Source organism: Motacilla alba, chromosome Z (assembly GCF_015832195.1).
Source record: "Motacilla alba alba isolate MOTALB_02 chromosome Z, Motacilla_alba_V1.0_pri, whole genome shotgun sequence".
Classification (NCBI taxonomy): Eukaryota; Metazoa; Chordata; class Aves; order Passeriformes; family Motacillidae; genus Motacilla; species Motacilla alba.
In genome coordinates, this window is record NC_052046.1 from 17,722,782 (window position 1) to 17,742,004 (window position 19,223).

General features: G+C 35.7%; 1 protein-coding gene across 2 annotated transcripts in view; it reads left to right on the forward strand.

Moving 5' to 3' along the window:
* MAP3K1 (mitogen-activated protein kinase kinase kinase 1) overlaps positions 1-19,223 on the forward strand; it is a 57,673-nt gene that overhangs the window by 34,129 nt on the left and 4,321 nt on the right. For both annotated transcript variants that reach the window (XM_038123520.1, XM_038123521.1), the window contains 16 exons: positions 1,099-1,249; positions 3,226-3,432; positions 5,207-5,407; positions 6,153-6,269; positions 6,826-6,974; positions 9,304-9,425; positions 10,143-10,224; positions 10,345-10,522; positions 10,940-11,230; positions 11,673-11,794; positions 12,757-12,848; positions 13,058-13,247; positions 13,551-14,817; positions 15,721-15,873; positions 17,038-17,200; positions 18,530-18,661. In XM_038123520.1, the coding sequence (XP_037979448.1) occupies positions 1,099-1,249; positions 3,226-3,432; positions 5,207-5,407; positions 6,153-6,269; positions 6,826-6,974; positions 9,304-9,425; positions 10,143-10,224; positions 10,345-10,522; positions 10,940-11,230; positions 11,673-11,794; positions 12,757-12,848; positions 13,058-13,247; positions 13,551-14,817; positions 15,721-15,873; positions 17,038-17,200; positions 18,530-18,661 (3,617 nt within the window). The remainder of the gene's footprint in view (positions 1-1,098; positions 1,250-3,225; positions 3,433-5,206; positions 5,408-6,152; positions 6,270-6,825; positions 6,975-9,303; positions 9,426-10,142; positions 10,225-10,344; positions 10,523-10,939; positions 11,231-11,672; positions 11,795-12,756; positions 12,849-13,057; positions 13,248-13,550; positions 14,818-15,720; positions 15,874-17,037; positions 17,201-18,529; positions 18,662-19,223) is intronic.

Below are 19,223 nucleotides of genomic sequence, written 5' to 3' on the forward strand. Positions count from 1 at the left end.
AACAAAATCTCATTCTGACAGTTGGCTTAATCAAGCTTGCTTATTTTGAAAGAGCACTGGCTTCAAGAAGATGGGTGGGGATCATGCACTGCTGCTTAAGAATGTGGTTTTCTTGGTGATTTAGCAGATAGCTCAGCAGAATCAGGAAATCTTCCAGACTGTTCATATTTGTTTTTCAGTGTCTGACAGTATTTCTTGCCTTTTTGTTGTTGCCAGCAATCACAAAGAACTACTTTGCTGTAGATGAAAAAGTACAAGCCCAGATAGATTGAATTTTCATTTTACAGATATGAACTTGCTGTGAATTTTTGCTCTTAATGTAGCTGATTTTAAGAGCTCTTGAGTCTTTAGTCACGTGGAAAGAACTCACAAGGCCACTAGCCTTAATTTTGTGACTTCTGTGTCTAGTTTAATTACAGTTTAGGCCAGGTTGGATGGGGCAGCCTAGTCTAGTGGGAGGTGTCCCTGCCCACAGTGAGAGCATCAAAACTAGATGATCTTTAAGAGTTCTGCCAACTCAGGCTATTTTATTATTCTCTGATACTTACTGTGTATTAGTTTATGAGTTCTCTGGTTTTGAGCAGAGTTAATATATGAAGAGGCACTAGGTACATAGTTCCATGCTTGTGCATCCTATGATTATGGGAAATTTTTGCTTTTAATTTATATTAATTTTGTAAATTATTTTAAAATGGAGAACGGAATGCATGAACCATTGTAACATTTGTGAAACTTTTGATGAATGGCATAACTGTAACATTTGTGAAACTTTTGATGAATGGCATAACATTACATATAGCGTAATTTTTGTAGTGGTTTTGTATTTGCCAAGATCTTCATTTTTACTGGGTGTTCAATGCTACAAGCAGTGCACACATTTTAAAGAAATATCCCTCCAAACAGGTTTTCTGCTTCAAATGGCAGAATAAGAAATTAGTTGTAACTCTTAAAAGGCTTCCTGTAGTCTGGTGGAAATAATGTTTTAGCAGCTGCATTGTAAGGAGAGGGCGAATAGGGTGGCACAAAGTTTAAGAGTACTGTGACATTATACTTCAACTGAAATTAATTGTGTTTATGACTTTTTTTTCTTTGCTGTAGTCGTGACATGGAGAATAAAGAAACCCTTAGGGGGTTGCAGAAGATGGATGACCGCCCAGAAGAGCGCATGATCAGGGAGAAACTCAAGGCAACATGTATGCCAGCCTGGAAGCATGAATGGCTGGAAAGAAGAAGCAGAAGAGGCCCTGTGGTAAGTGGCGCTGATGGAAGGACAGTATCTCTAACAGCTACTGCAAATAAAAATCACTTAAATTTCTTTCTATTAGAAACCTCTTTTTCTTAACAATTTCTCTACTCTTAGTTATGGTGCTCCTGTCCGTTTCCTACGCGGTATTTAGCAGGACAGTGTGGCTGGCTGAGTGCAGTGTCCGGCGGTTGCTGCTGTTTTTAAGCCAAGGCGTGATCGCGGTGCTGCTCCGTGAGCCTCCCGCACGGCTGCGGCACTGCTGCCCTCCAGCGCCAGCGACCGAGCGAGCGCCGCTAAAGCCAGGAGCAAACCCAAACTCGGCCGCTCCTTCAGCCAGCTCTCAGCTCTGATGAAGTTTTGATGACAGTGTTCTGTTAGACTTTTGGATACTGCTTTGGCTTAAATGGCTTGGAAGTGCTTTTAAGAAACGTAGGTAGATCAAACCCGAAATACTTTAAGAGTAGTTCCGATTCTATTCAGTATAATGCTGGTTAATTAATGGCCATTACTTACCTATGAACATAGTTGCAATTGGTTGATATGACTCCCATGTACCACTAATGTAAAGTTAAGATCATTTGATGCAATAGGCAAGTGTTTGGGGACAGCTTTTCTGGAAGAGAAATAATAAGGTTCTGTTGTTTCTGTTGTGAGAAATAATGTTGAAAATACTTAAAAGTGCACCAAACCCCATTACCTCAAATGGTCAAATAACACAATTTTAACTTTAAAAATTTAAATGCTTTTGGGTTACTGAATAGCTTGAAATTATTTCCTTGCTCAGCCCACTTCCCTTGAGGCTTGTGGGTGTGTTACTACAACATTTGCTCCAGATTCTCAGTTACTATGATTGGACACTTCTGATGTTTTCAAGCACAAGTAGTTTCTCCATAGGTACAGGAATTTGCATTTTGATCGTCCAGGCAAGGGGAAGCATTTCTGCTCTAATACTACTGCATTAATTGATAGGAGGGGAAAAGAGTTTTCACTGCTCTTTATATTTCACTTTTATCCTGTTCACTTTCGTAACTGGGCACTGAGTCTAGATATCTCTTACTGCCCTGAGGAGAGAGAGCCCCTTTAAGTTTTCCTCTTAAAGAGACCTCTGGAATTTTCTAGGAAAGATCTGCTCTGTTTATCTGAGTTGTTCCTTGGAACTTCCTTCCAGTGTTGAGTCAAGCCTCTGAGACATTGAGAAATTAAGAACTAAAACTGAATCTTCCCAATGTGACTTTTTAATTTGATTCCCAGGGACGTTACTCTTCTTATGCATTATGTGGGTCTGACTGGCAGAAAGCTGAAAGTTGTCTTGAAATATTCTGCTTCTCAATGTCAAAATTTAGTGTTGATGCACTATTATGTATGTACTCCCTTTGCTTGAGCACCCCCTCTATCCACATTGTGCAGCACCATGCATAGTGGTTAGCTCGGATACCACATCTGGTGTAGCTGCTTTGCTTGTAAGGCAGACAAAAACCTGGGTGTGGTTTTTACAAAGAGCAGGACACCTAATTTTGCTGGATTACCTCCATGCTTGAAGTCTTTGTTTTGCAACAGCGTTGTGTTAAAGAAATAGTAGCCCTAATATTTTTCGGCTGGTACCATGTGGAATGCATGGATCCAGTATTATAGCTCTTAATAATCACAATGCCTGTAGAGAAGAAAATTATTTTGTCTCCTACTATCCAGATGGGGAAACAGCTGTTTTTTGACTTATCATGAGTGATAGTTACAGGAGTACTCAGAGAATCAAATCAGTTGCTGCCACAACTGACATAAGCTGCACAAACAGGAAGAAAGGTTCTTGCTTTTGTGTTGCATATAGATCATTAAGCTAATTCCTCTCAAATGTTAGTAGTATGGCCTAAGAAGTAGTTGGATATTCATATAACAGTTTAATTACAACAAAAGAATTATTAATTTGCTTTAATGTGAAATTACCAATTAATAATTTTAACATGTGGTTTAATTCCTGCAAGGTGGTGAAACCTATCCCTGGAAAATTAGATGGATCAGAAATGAACAAACTCTGTCTGGATCCTCAGGCTGAAGGACAGAACACTGCTTCTTCACCTGCGCAAAAAGGAAGACGTAGTCCTTCCCCTAGCAGTTCCTCTTCATCATCTGCTAGGACAGTTAAATCTGAGTCACCAGGTGTTAGAAGAAAAAGGGTATCTCCAGTGCCTGTAAGTTGCAAGCTGTGATGTAATTTTCAGTTTGGCTATATTCTACAATCTTTTGCTTGTAGGGGCAGTTGGTCCTCCCTCTGTGTAGAGCAAGATGCTGATATAAAGAGGTTATTACAGGATATCACTTGAGTGACACATATATCTCATATGGTATTTCTCATGTGTGTTTTCTTTTTCCTTCAGTCCTGCTTTCATTTGTTATTGCTAGGAAATAAATGAAGAAATATAGGTACCTCAATCATGAATACATGTATGTTTCCTTAGCTTGATTAGCATGGAGAAGTGCTGGTAGTTTTTTTGTTGGTTTTTTGGTTTTTTGTTTGGTTTTTTTTTGGTCTTTTTTTTCATTTGGTTTGGTTTTTTTTGTTTGTTTGTTGGTGGGGTATTTTTTCTTGTCTTTTTTTTTTTTAATAACTGTACTCAGTTTCTCCTGCCTGTCAGTTCTCTGGGCAGGTATATTCTATTAAGGATGGAACTGTGGATGAGATGAAAATTTCTGTAGAAAAGTCTTGCTGGTATGCTGTAGTGATCCTCTATTTCAGAACTTACCTTCTCTGTACAGATTAGGGAAGACTTATGTCTTTGTACTTTGTTAGAAGTCTACAGTTACTATCACTGCATTCTAGAGAACATCTAGAATAGAATGTTTTGAGAAAGAGTAACTGGCTTAATTAAAGAAGATCAAGAGTATATTTTGAGTAATAATATCTAATGCTCTAGTGTGTTGTAAAAAGGCTTATCAACAGTTAAATTCACAGTGCAATTCACATTGCAATTAGAGGATAAATAAGATTGAATTGGTTTTATTTTCCCATTGTTCTAAACAAGTTTTTCCAGTATCAGTTAAAATACATACATTCTTCTGAACTAGAGACAAGTATCAGAAGTTACAGGGCAGCAGGACTGATCCTTTCCTCTTGACAAGAGAAATTGAAAGGTTAAAAAAAAACCAACCATTTTTACTTGGTTGACGTTTTTGTTTTATATTAACTTTTCACATTAAAAACATTAAAAAATCAGTTTGTATTTTATTTATATGATGGACAGTGAATTCATTATTACTTTCATCCTAACATGAAATTCAATGCATACAAATAAAAGCAGAAGATCTGAAATGGGATGGAACCATTAGTACATCTCCTAATGTTAGAAATGTGAAGAATTTAAATGAAGACAATCTTCCTAAAATGTTTGGGCCATTGACTTTTTGATTATGGGGAAAACAGTATTAAAAAAACCCCAAAGCATCCTCATCTAAAAGTTGCTTACATGGTGAAAAAAAGGGAGCAAGCTGTATCTTTTTTTTTTCCTTTGGAAATTTTTTCAACTTTTGATCTTTGTTAAACTTATATTCCCTTTTTTAAACTGTAGTCATAGCATTTTTTCATTCATGAAATATATTAGTGTTACAGCTATATAGAACAATCTCCTTTATAATAAGTAATAAGTCCCTGATTATCTTCAGATTGAATTACAATTGATAATTCAGTAGTAATATGGTAAGGCAATCTATGACAACATGAAAATAAGAAGCAATTTGAAAGACTCCTTTTGTGTCTCAGTGTCAGACAAGTTTCAGCTGCAGAATTTCGGTTTTCTTCTGGCCTTTGTTACTGGGCATGGGAGAAAAGTAATCCTTTTAAATCATATAGTCCAAGAGATTGTAGTAGTTCCAGGTTTTGGGGACTCTTATCCTATAAATAAATAAATAAACCATACTATTTAAACATTTTTCTGTCCTTTGAATGCTCATACGGAGGCACTTCTGTAGTTTCAGAGCGGACGGGTAACACCACCTCGACGAGCCCCATCTCCAGATGGCTTCTCTCCATACAGCCCTGAGGAGACAAATCGCCGTGTCAACAAAGTGATGCGAGCCAGGCTGTACTTGCTGCAGCAGATAGGACCCAACTCTTTCTTAATTGGTGGAGACAGCCCTGATAATAAATACAGAGTATTTATTGGGCCTCAGGTAGGGAACATTTTTGTCTTGTCTATAGCTTTTATCAATTCAAAGTTAACCCCAAAAACTGTCCAAAGCCAGATTAGTTCAATTGATAATCACTGTTGTATAAAGTAATGTTTAAAAGTTGTAGTCTGTACTCATGTAATACCAAAATCAGTTTGTAATTTGTAAATTACATTTGTCTACAGTTTCTCTTTTTTAAAAGAAAAAAAGACTAATTCCTTGAACTGGCTCTGAATTATATGTCTTACATATTCTTGGCTAAAATTTGGTCAGTTAATTCCTCTATTCATGGAATGTGTATAGATGACAAACACATAATTCCCTTAATAGTGTGATAATTTCATTCATACCAATAATGAGATCCTTTTCATAGGCTTTCTTGGTACTAATGTGATGCAGTATTGGGACACATCCAGGTTGGGTGAACAGAAGCATGTAATTTAAGTTTGATTGATGTCATCTTGTGACATCATACTTCCAGTAGGAAGCATAAAAATGGCTTCAGTTGATAAAAAAAGGGGCAGGGAGAAAATGAATTGAAAATTGGTGTAGTAATTTTATGCATTCATGTATGCATTTCTTAATACTATTTTAGGAATTCTCTATTTTTGCAAGGCTATGCAAAATAACATTTATGCCTATATATGAAATACTTTTTTCTGTTGAGGGGTGGGTATGTTCTGTGATAAACTTAAATGTGGAAAAATTATCAAGTCAGTAGAACCTTAGGATATACTTTTCTTTGCAGACTTGTAGCTGTGGCCGTGGGACATTTTGTATTCATCTGCTGTTTGTTATGCTGAGGGTCTTTCAGCTTGAACCCTCAGACCCAATGCTCTGGAGAAAGACACTGAAGAACTTTGAGGTAATCAATTTCTGATTGATGTAATGATGATCTAGAATACACTTCGTAATGTCTTTAGGACACTATCTGAAACATGCTGAAAACTGTTAGATTTCAAAGCAACAAGAATATGTGTTTATAATTATATCTTTAATTCAGTCTCAGGAGTTCTGTAAGTGGAAAAAATTACCTGCAAATACAAGACATAACTGCATAAATAGTAGAGAGCTGTAGTTTGATGAGTAATTCAACTCATGGGATTTTCTATTAAGATTTATAGATCTGTCTCACTGATTTGCTAAAAGGAAGATAAAATGTGGGTATTTTTGAAGTAATTGTGTGTATTCTTTAGGCTGTTATTTATTTTCAATAAGCAGATAAGTTTTTGGTGTAAAATGTTTCTTGTGATCTTTTTAGTAGTAAGACTTCTGAAATTGCTGCTGCGACTGCTAATGCATTATTGTGAAGGTGAATAGATTTTTCCTGTTAGCAGTAGTTTACACTTTGGTAATATGACTTTTAATTACGAGATATTCATAGCATAAATAAGACTGTTGCTATCTTTTTCTGATGTTAGGTTGAGAGTTTGTTCCAGAAATATCACAGTAGGCGTAGCTCGAGGATCAAAGCTCCATCTCGTAACACCATCCAGAAGTTTGTCTCACGCATGTCCAATTCTCATACATTGTCATCATCTAGTACTTCTACATCTAGTTCAGAAAACAGGTTAGTATTTTTTAAAGGAATTATAAGCTTTATTCTGTAGTTTCAGAATCACCTACATTCTTTTTGTTCAAAGCTGCTTTCATTTCAAGCCACGTTAAGTCTCTGCATTTGCAAGCAATCAAGTCAAGCATACATTAATCACTGTGGTACCAAGTGGGCATATTTGTTTTGTAACTTCTGTTTGGGAAATGTTAAGTAGAGTTGTGAAAATAATTTTTTTACCCTATATAAATTTTGTGAAACAAACTTTTGAAATCGTGAGTGCAGAATGAAGCATACATCAACTTTGGAAGCCTATTGTTTGCATTTTTTTTTTAATACAGCACTAGTGCAAATGTTAACAAAAGAATAAATGTGATTTTTTTCGTCTCCTGTCCTGCTTTGGAGAAAAGCTTGTGTTAGGTAAATGCACTCTATATAAACACATACATAAATATAAAAACAGAAGCAAGCATATGTTTTTAAAACTACTTAAATAAAAATGGTTAATTAAATTATTTTAAGAGCGCTATTAACATATTAGTTATGCCTTGTCTGTGAATTGATGCCTTGTCTATGAATTTCCAGTGATGTGTTATTCTCTCATATTTTTTTCCCCTGACTACCCCTACTTCAGTTCTTTTGTACATACTTTTCCATGGTTTTGAAAAGATACTGATTAAGTTTTTTAAACAAATAATTTGTGCTTGCATTATTTAGTGGGTCAGCTGTACTTCATTTAGAGAGGTCAGACCAAAGACAGCAAGCTTAATTGAGGCTTTGTTTTGTGTGAACTGGAATCTAACTTAAGGAGTACCTTGATATGTTACCTTGTGATAATGAGCATATAGTAAGATGAATGTATTCTGACAGGTTTACAATTTTGATATACACACTGTGACCCTAATCTCATTTCATCTTTTACTTGTTTTTCCAAACTGTCTCTGTAAATAAGTTGCATAAACAAAGTTGTTAAATTCATAATTACTCTGGAACTACTTATCTGGCAAGCCAGTTCCTTCTATGTTGATGCTTTGTATAGGAATTTTTTTCCCCCACAGGATTGCTGCATTAGTTATCACTTCTTAAAGGATGAAAGATTTTCAGTTGTTTGCCAGTACACCTGGTGGTACTGATTCACCCTGCAGTAGTAATTCAATGAGAGAAGCCACTGTTCTGTCCAAGTCTAAATTTGTATGGTATGGGTATTGAAGAACACTGAGTATCAGATTCATTTGAGATAGAAGTTTACTCAGTTCTGATAGCTCCTGTGACTTGCAATTATATTTTGCTTACTGCTAATTTGTCAAAAATAAGTTTCTAATTAATATATATATATACACACACATGTGGAGAATTATTTTTCATTGTAAGCTTACTTTTGTGCAGCTTTTCAAGGAATAAATAGCTTTTCAAGCATTTGCAAGAGAAACAGAAAGGAATAAATGTGTATAGAAATAATCCATGAACAAGTTAATTTATTTTAAAAATATATTGTTGGTGAACAAATGCAGGATGCGTGCGAAGTTTTAGATGCACACCAACTATAATTTAAATTTTTTGCAATGAGTAATTAGAGTTTTGCACATGTAAACAGTATTGCAGTAGATTAAAAATCTGTGCTTTTCATTGCATGTTGTTTAAGTTTAGAATAATTTTTTGGGTAAATCTCTGGTTATCCATTTAAAAATTAAAGCAGATAGAAACAGCAAAATAGGGAAAATAGGAGTTTTTTAAAATATATGAGTGTGACATGTATGTTAGTGTTTATGTGAATCTATTCCATCAGTTTCTGTAAGTTGCAGAAGATTCTTGAGTAGTTGTTTATTTTTTGAGTTTATTTTTTAGTTTTGAGTTTATGTTCATTGAAGAGTATTTACAGTTTCTTGTAAAGGGCTAATTACTGCCTTGTGACTCCATACTTTGAAAGGAATGTGACTAAAAAGAACGTGGGTAGTTTTCAAAATATAAGAATTGCTTAGTTTTTCAAACCTGAAATGATAAATTAAAAAGTGAAGGTTGGTTTGTTTAAAGAAGCCTTAGGGAAAAAATGTTAAGTGCCCAAAGCTGGGCCTTTCAATCTCTAATTGGTATCTGACCTAGTTTGAAAAGATGTCATGTGTTTTGTGACTTTCCCTTTCATTTTAACAAAGTGTTGTCTGTACTCAGTGCTTCTAAAAATCTGGTTGCTTACTTATTCAGACCAAGGTTTAGGAGAATGATTTCATGGATAGCCTATAGTTATCTAGAAGTGACTGTTCCAAACTGGTAGTTAATATTTTTTCACTGTTAAAGCCTGTTCTGAATTCTGATATGCCTCTTCTACAATCACAAATGTCTCTTTTTATAGTATGAAGGATGAAGAAGAACAGATGTGCCCCATTTGTTTGTTAGGCATGCTGGATGAAGAGAGTCTAACTGTGTGTGAAGATGGCTGCAGAAACAAATTACACCACCACTGCATGTCAATATGTATGTTATATTTGTTTTGTCAAGTTCTGGTAACTCTAAATCTGCAAAAGTATTATATCTTAGTATGGTTTTGAATTGTTTGTTTTATGTTCAATAAAAAAACCAAAAATCTGCTTGTAAATGATGACTGGTAACTCTGAAAATTTGGTATCATTCAAATACTACTGATACACCTTATTTTTATCTGTTATTCACAAATTGATTTTGTAATTCGATGCTCTGAAAAGTTACCTGCAAGTCTAGAGGTTTAAGCCTGCTTACCTGAGTGAAAACACTGTGTCTAATTAGAACAAGGTTAGGAACGGACTTTCAGCTCCCTGTGAGTTGTCATTAGAATGCATAAAAGTCATGTAAAGCTAGCTAGGGTTATATAATGAATTATGAAATATGTTTCTATAATACATCAAATGCAATATGTAAATATTTGCAGATTGCATTAACAAATAAAATTTTTGTATATTTGAGGTACAAAAGGACCTGAATTTCAGTTCATAAATTAAAATATTAATTGTAGTACTAAAGTGAAGCATTTCTTCATGCAGAAAAAAAATGTTTAAGCATCCATATTTTAATGCTCAGGCTGTTGAAAGTGGCTCAGTTGAAAAGTATTCATTATGAAACTAATGTTCTTCAGTAAAACTTAGAAGTAGTTATTCTATCTTCTGTTTCTGTACACTGTAAAACTTCAGTGCATATGATCCTGTTGCTGTATTCCAGGGGCAGAAGAATGCAGAAGAAACAGAGAGCCACTCATCTGTCCACTCTGTAGATCTAAATGGAGATCTCATGATTTCTATAGGTGAGGATTCAGTTAGTGTACAATAAACTGTTTCTGAATCTTTAATTGATATTTCTGAATATACTGCATTATTTACCTCAGATGTTTAATTTGTTAATCTGTGTTGTTCTTGATCTGTAGTCATGAATTGCCAAGCCCTGTGGATTCTTCTGTTCTCCGTATGGTTCAGCAACAATCTCAGCAGCAGTCTACAGCTGGATCACAGAGAAGAACTCAAGATAGCAATTTTAACCTTACACATTATGGAGTCCAGCAGATCCCTTCTACATATAAAGATTCAGCTGAGCCATGGATTCAGGTAATTCTCTTCTGTGAAAGACCTAATAGCTTTTAGAATGTAAAGGTGGGTTCAGCTGAACATGGGGTCACACTTAAAAATGAGATAACTTGTATTACCTTTATTTCTGCCATTATTTTTGTCTGGTATAGCCAGACCTTGATTTCAGGACTGTTAATGTCTTGAAACCAACTTTATACTTAATAGTTAAAATTCTCTTAACAGAGTTTTTACAGAACCAAGTAGCATATAATTGGTGATGTTTTATTTCTATCACAAAATCTTTTTAAGACACTGTACCTTTGGACATATTTTTGCTGTCAGCCTTGATAATTTTTAACTAGAAATATATTTTCTCTTTTTGATTGCTCTTGTCAAGTACTTAAGTTGCAGCATTATTAATTTTGACTCCTGTAATGTTGCTTTCTTCCTTGGCAGGTATTTGGGATGGAGCTAGTTGGCTGCTTGTTTTCTCGAAACTGGAATATACGAGAGATGGCACTTAGACGTCTTTCCCATGATGTTAGTGGTGCTCTATTACTGGCTAACGGTGAAAGCACTGGAAACTCTGGAAGCAGCAATGGAAACAACACAGCTGCTGGAGCTCTGGGAGCAGCTAGTGGGTCATCTCAGACCAGTATCTCAGGAGATGTGGTGGTAGAATCCTGCTGCAGTGTGCTGTCCATGGTCTGTGCTGACCCTGTCTACAAAGTGTATGTTGCTGCTTTAGTAAGTAGTTGTTTACTTGTTGTATTCTACTAATTTTACTTCATTTTGGAAGGAGGAGGAAATGGGAGAAGATTGGTGAAATCAGGAATCCTAGTACTGTTGAGCACCACTGGTGACTTTTAACTGTGCTTTGAAAGTGGGGTGATCAAGATACTCATCATAAGTGATTTCACTGGCACTTGATTTCACATGATTTCACTGGCACTTGCCACAGTGCTAAGTATTGACAGTATTCATATGTCTTTTCAGTCTCAAAGAGGAGTTGACTAGTAATAGCAGTGAATATGTAGTAAGCTATTTATCCTTTGAACATTTCACTGACATTTTGAACACAATTTATGTAAAACTGAATTTACAACTTTTTAATGCTTATTTACATCTCTTTAAAAAAATTGTGTAGCTACTTGGATTTCATATGTATTGTTTTTTTCCTTTCTCTTAGAAAACTTTAAGAGCCATGCTAGTGTACACTCCCTGTCATACTTTGGCAGAGAGGACTAAACTACAGCGACTTCTGAAGCCAGTTGTAGAGACGATATTAGTTAAATGTGCAGATGCTAACAGGTATGATGTCTCATGAACTTCATTACTGAAATATCTTAAAGCTTCATTTGTTGCTATTCATTTGTAACCAGTTGGTGTTAAAATAAAATGTATGGGTTGTAAGATTATATAATTGTTTTGCTAACCTAATTGCAGCTGGCAAACTTCTGGCTTGAAATATGTAAGCTTTGAAGCCAAGTGATTGTATAGTTTGTTTTCGTGAGGGCTTTTTCCCCTGCCCCTTAAAGTAAAGGAAGATGTAAGTTGCAGTCATGAACCCATCCATTCCATCTCCATTAGTATTGCTTTGGCCTATTTCTCGTGACTCTCCTTAGAGCTATAAGCAAGTACTCCTCAGTATTCTTCCTACTTCAGCAGAAGTTGTAACACATCTTTGCCATGAAGTAGTAGCAGTAACATAACAGTTTTGATTTGTAGTTCAGAGTGTAATGGTAGGAGATAGCTATTTAGGGTGAACTGCCCTTCACTTAAGTCTTCCTGTCCTAGGCTATGCTGTTTGTTCTTCCAGGCCAACCATTTCTTCTCCTGTACTGTAAACTAGATGCAGAACTCCACCAGCTTGAGTTTTGTCTCTCAAGATTTAGTTTCTAAGCAGCACTTTTTTCTGCAGCTAGAGATCCCTCAGCAACAGTCTAGCAAGACAATGTTTATAGTTAAAGTAGTAAGTGAAATAGAACTGTTTTTATGCATTTGGCTGCATTTTGCAAGAGAACAAGGCAATTTGGGGGTTTGTTTGTATATTAGTGATAGACATTACATTTCTAGAAGTATCTTTGTAAAAATGTCACAACCACAGGTAAACTTACAAAGAGTGGGTTATAGCAATTTACTGGAATAAGGTGGTGTGAAATCATTTTACACATAACTCCTAGGTGATGATTTTTTAAGTATAATGAATAGGATGTTTTTTCCTTGAAAGCACTTGCTAAAGGAGTTCTTTTTTTGGTTTTACTTTCTTACAGTCGAACAAGTCAACTTTCAGTCTCAACACTACTGGAGATGTGTAAAGGTCAAGCAGGCGAGCTGGCAGTTGGAAGAGAAATACTTAAATCTGGTAATAACTTCATATACAATTAAATTATACAAGCAGATAGTACTGGAATTTATCAAGTACAAGCATAGCAAAGAGAACAGTGTTCCTGTCAACGGTTTGAAAGGGGGATAATTTGGGCAAATAATGAGTAATTCTGTATGATACAGTTCTGATCTTTGTGTAGACTCTGAACATAATACCTAATCTTCATTTTATTAACTTTTTTATAGGATCCATCGGTATTGGAGGTGTTGATTATGTCTTAAACTGTATTCTTGGAAATGAAATTGAATCTAGCAATTGGCAAGCACTGCTGGGGCGACTTTGTCTAATAGACAGACTTCTGTTGGAATTTCCTAGTGAATTTTATCCCCACATTGTCTGTGGAGATGTCTTGCAGGCTGATACCGTAGTTGACAGGTACTTTCTTGTACTCTATGCAAATGTTACTCTTTGTAGTTGAATTTGTTGGTGGTGATTTCATAAAAGTAGTAGTTGTTCTAATTCCTGTAAACAACATATATTTATATGCAAAGTGTGCTTGCTTTACAGAGTAAGTAGCTGTCTTTTAAGAAACTTCTGACCTGTGAAGCATTTTTGAAGCACCACTGCAATAAATCTTCCTACTTCAGAACTGACAATTAAATACATTATCTTGAAACTGCTTTTTTTGATACTAGTTAACTAGAGTCCAAAACTAGATGTACGCTTTTCTTTTTTTAGGTATAAGAAGCTTCTCTCCCTCTTAACTTTCGCCTTGCAGTCAATGGACAATTCTCACTCGATGGTTGGCAAACTGTCACGGAGAATATTTTTGAGTGCAGCAAGAATGGTAGCAAGAGTGCCCCATATTTTTGTAAAGCTGTTAGATATGTTGAGTGTGACAAGCTCAACTCATTATGCAAGGATGCGTCGACGTCTGATGGCAATAGCAGATGAAATGGAAATTGCAGAAGCCATTCAGCTGGGCATGGAAGAAATGCACTCTGGGGAATGCCAACATGAAGACTTTTTACACCTACCTGTGCCAGATAACTCTCCAGAAACTACAGAAAATAATACTCCTAATAATACTGTCCAGTTATCAGGGAAAAGTGGGAAAGGTTTAAGTGACAGAAAACTGAGTGCCAGTCCAGATGACATTTCTGAGATGCTAGCTGGCCTTGCTATGGGACTTCCTGTTTCATCAGTAACCACTGAGCAACCAAAACCAGCCATTCAAACAAAAGGAAAACCCCATAGTCAGTGTGTGAACTCTTCTCCCTCATCCAGTCATTCCCAGTCACTATTCCCAATGCTTCTGTCTCCATCAAACCCATCTGTACCAGCTGGCACTGTAACAGATGTCTCTAAACTCAGACCTCAGGGATTTGTTCCCTGCAAAATCCCCTCACCTTCTCCTCAAACACAGCGGAAACTTTCTCTCCAGTTTCAGCGAAACTGTTCTGAAAATAAAGAATCTGAGAAACTCTCTCCGGTTTTTACCCAAGTCAGGCCACTGCCATCCAGTCACCTACATAGGCCAAAGCCATCACGACCCACCCCGAGTGATGTGAACAAGCAAGGAGAAACCTTAAAAAGCAGTATGACACTTGACCTGAATGATATTTCACAGTGTGATGGCAATAGCAGTGCAGTTATACCAAGTGAAGAGACAGTGTTCACACCAGTAGATGAGAAGTGCCGGCTGGATGTTAATGCAGAGCTCAATTCCAGTATTGAGGACCTGCTTGAGGCCTCCATGCCAACGAGTGATGGCACAGTTACATTCAAATCTGAAGTTGCAGTTCTTTCTCCTGAGCGGGCAGAAAATGATGATACTTACAAAGATGATGTAAATCATAATCAAAAATGCAAGGAGAAGATGGAAGCTGAAGAGGAGGAAGCTTTAGCTATTGCTATGGCAATGTCAGCATCCCAAGATGCCTTGCCAGTAATTCCCCAACTACAGGTTGAAAATGGTGAAGATATCATAATCATTCAGCAGGATGTAAGTATACATATGAGAATTTAGGTTAAGTCTCAAGTGAGGGTCACTGAAATTATAAAGCAGTGCTGTTATATTTCAGAAGTGATAGAAAACATGAAGATGCTCAATAACCTTTCATAGGAAATCGAATATAAAATTGAGGGTACTGACGGAATACTTCCATGTTATTAACAAATCTAGAGAAGGTGTTTGCAAGAGGAACACCATATCATGTATCAACATTTAAAGTGACAAAAAAGAAACTGTAAAATTGGGGAAACCAGGAAATAAAACCAAAAATTTTAAGCAGGAGTAGAACTGTACTGAGTCCTAATGCTGATTTACTTTGAAGACAATTGTACATAACCAAATTAATTTTTGAAAGAAAGAATGGGAAAAGATCTTGCCATCTGACCTTGAGAGAAGATAAGAAATACTTTATTAGTCAGAAAAAAACACATATATATTTTCAAATAGACAAAAAGCACAAGAAATAATAATAGAGAAAAGGGGTATTGTATTTCTGATCCTTTGAGGTAACAATATGTAAAGCATAAAATTTGAGGGATAAATTAAATAGAAAACAACCTGATTTTGGTTCTGCTTACTGTAGGTGCGAGCTAAAGCCTTAACTAAATGTGAGACAAGGAATAGAAAAAAAAGTTGTTCTCCTACTTGTGTCCTCTAATCTTGCATTTCACCTTCATGAAGTAATACAGAGGAAACTGTTTCATGTAGTAGTGTATATGGGTTACAGAATACTCTGGTGCTCTCATCCCAGCTGAGATCTATATAACAAGCAGTTCAAGGAAGTGTAAGGGAGAGGAGAGGCATGTAAGCTTGGATATTTTCTAACACTTTAGAATGTCTGTATTTTAGATGCATGTTAGTAAACTTGGAATTGATTTTGAATTTAATTTGCAGACACCGGAAACCCTTCCTGGACATACCAAAGCAAAACACCATTACAGAGAAGATGCAGAATGGCTTAAAGGTCAGCAAATTGGTCTTGGAGCTTTCTCTTCCTGCTACCAAGCTCAAGATGTGGGAACAGGGACATTAATGGCTGTAAAACAGGTAAGTACTTCAGGAAAGTACCTCACTTTCTTGTGTTTTCTCTTTCAGACCTCTTGTGTTCCTGCTTCTTCTACTCCCTGTCATGTGTTCTGACATAATACATAATTTTAAAAAACTTTATGTGCATGTATTAACTTAATATATACAAGCTTTTTCAGTCTTCTTAGAGTGAAAAAAAGTCCTTTGTTCTGTGCCCATTTTCTTCCATAGTTCTTCAAGTGCATTTTCGCTTCTATCAAGTTCATAAAGTGGTGGCTGAGTTAAGAATGGAGCCCAGATAACTTGATTCCAAATTAATGCCCTATTTGCAAGATAGCTATTTTAAATAGTTTCTCCTCACTTGTCAAGAATATTTTTCCTATAACATTAAATGGAGGAAATATAGTTTAGTATTTGTTTCTTCTGATTCAACTTTGCTAACTAACTAAAGGCAGCTTGGAGGCAAGTATTCTTACTATTTAAATTAATAGATACAGAAGTTATGGCTGAGAAGAGGCACATGCTTCAGTCAAGATTTTTTGAAGGTTTCAGGTGTGACTAAATTGTTCACACTAGAGCTGCCCTAGGGCTGAATCAGTAGTAACAAAATAGAGGGAATTTTAGTCCCAACACTCTTATCAGTTCTACAGTGTAAAAAAGTGGGACTGTTCATATAGTCCCAGAGAGATGATGATGGTGATGCCTGGGGAAATTCCCTGCAGCATACCATTATGTCATATTTAGTACGGATCACAGTTGAGATTAGCTCCAATTCCCTTACTTCTGATCTGGCAAGTTGCATTTTCTGTAAGAGCTTTAGTTATGAAACATTTATCATTTAACTAGTAAAATTTTATAAGGGACATTCAGGATCCCATTTCAGGCCTTTTCTTTCTTCATTTTTCTCAATATCTGGAAACAAAGGGTTTTTTCCTAGTTTAAACAGAGGTGAAAAGAGGGATGTTTCCCCACTCTGTACTTGGAGAAGATTTTGTTTGTACCCTAGAAGATCACTCTTAATTTTCTATGACTATCTCACATGGAGATGTGTTCTGAGCTGATGGAGTTGGGGGTAAAAAAGTAGTTCCACAAGGTTGAAAACCATCCATTCTTGCTGCTGTACTGAAAGGCAATTACAGGACTTTTACTTAAATTAGTAAGTCTGAATACCATATTTCCAAACAGGTGACATATGTCAGGAACACATCATCTGAGCAAGAAGAGGTGGTTGAAGCACTGAGGGAAGAAATAAGGATGATGAGTCATCTGAACCATCCTAACATTATTCGAATGTTGGGTGCTACATGCGAGAAGAGCAACTATAACCTCTTTATTGAATGGATGGCAGGTAAACAACTGGTGAAAATACTATTTGAGTCTTGAAATATATAGTGTTGCATCGCTTGAGGTTGTGAATTTATATTTTCGTTGCTGTGTTTGCAATAGAAGTATGTATAAACGTCTACTGAAGTGGTCATAGCAATATTTTTAATGGTGCATCCTTTTGTGATCTGGAATTTTCCATACCTAATCTGTTAAAGCAGTTGGAAACTCTGACTTTTCTTTCCATTTCTGACTCCAAGTGAGAAGTTTTAAATTTTGATTTATTTCCAACTGAAGTGACTGTCTTACACTGAAGATGCAGCAGTTTGAATCTGTGTAGCTATAGGTTATTATTAAAAAAACTTTGCTAGAAAGTTTGGAATACCTGTCATTTATTTTTGTCTGGAAATTTTTCATTAAAATTGTCAGGCATTGTGCTGAGGCATTTAAGAACATTTAAAGTAAGTTTCAAATAATTAGTAAGTAGTGCTTTTGGAAAAAATATTCAAACCTTAAATCTCTTAACTGGTAATCTAGTAAAAAAATTGAAATGTTTTCATATTTGTGTAGACCAGGAAGTAGTTTTATTAATTTTATGAATGTTTGCTGCTGTCCAGTTACCAAGTGGTGTTTTATACATCCTTATTTGCTGTAAATGAAAGCATTGCACCCTAAATTATGGTCAGAGAGCAAACATGCAAAGCCCCCAAATATGTGTCATTACAAGAAGTAGTGCAAGAAATATTTTCTCAAAATTTAGAGTGCTAAACCTTTTAAGTGTAATGTTTTTCTAAAATATTATTATTTAGATAGTTAAATGTCAGGAATTGCGTTTACTTTATTCGAGCCCAGGCCATATTGCAATACTTTGGGAGAAAAAATTTAAATCCAAAATCTTGAGAATCTCTTACCAGTTTTAGAAAATAGAGGAAGATACTGCTTTTCCTTGCTTGTCTGTGTAGTTCTATGTATTGAATGATAACTAATGTAAATTAAAATATTAAGAGGGAATACTTGCTGGAGGTTGCCACTTACCTATTGCCTCAAAAAATAGTTAATGTTCTGCTGTTTACATGTTAATGTGAAGTGTGGATAAAGTGTTGCTTTTGAGGAAGTATAAAATAATTAGGAAGCATGAAGACTTTTGTTTTTAATGTGTACTATTCAGTTTAGAAAGTAATTGAGGAATTAACTACATCACTTTTTGCCTGTGAAATTATTTTAATTTTGGGGGGTAGGGGAGGCAGAAATATAAATTAGAAATACTAATATCAAGTTCCAGTTTTAGGATGCAGTGTTGCACTCTATTAACAGAATGTGTAAGTGTTGATAGAACTACTGTTTTGTCTTTTAGGGGGCTCAGTTGCTCATTTGTTAAGTAAATATGGAGCCTTCAAAGAATCGGTTATTATTAATTACACAGAACAACTTTTACGTGGCCTTTCTTACCTCCATGAGAATCAGATAATCCATAGAGATGTTAAAGGTGAGAATAACTGATAAATTCTTTTAGAAGGAGTATTCAGAAAGCAGCATATGTTTTGGCCTGAGACCTGTTTGTTCTCTCAGATACCATCTCTGGAGTCGTATTTCTACTGGGATTTTCTGATCATTTATAAGAAAGTCTATTGCTGAAATTAGTCAAAATGCTACTGAAATTAATCAAAATGTTTGTGGCAAGCTTGTGGGTATTTGCTGCCTGTACTAATAGTTTAGAAAAATTGTCTTTCTGAGTTGATTAAAACAAGATAGAAAGTTGCCATACAGTTTTAAAACTACTGCTACTTAAATAAATGTAAATGTTTACGCTGAAATTATAGTAAAATCTGTGAAGGAACCAAGATAAAGAGGCCAGATTTCTAATGTGTGGAGATACTGTGATGAGTTTTCTTCCTTCATCCTAATTGAACATAAATACAGTTGTACCCTGAGTAACATGTGAACTTAACTGGGAAATGCCAGTCTTACTGAACTTTTCCCTTTAATGTCACTATAACTGTCCATGATCTGGAGGTATATTTATACAAGTAGAACATATTGATCACAAT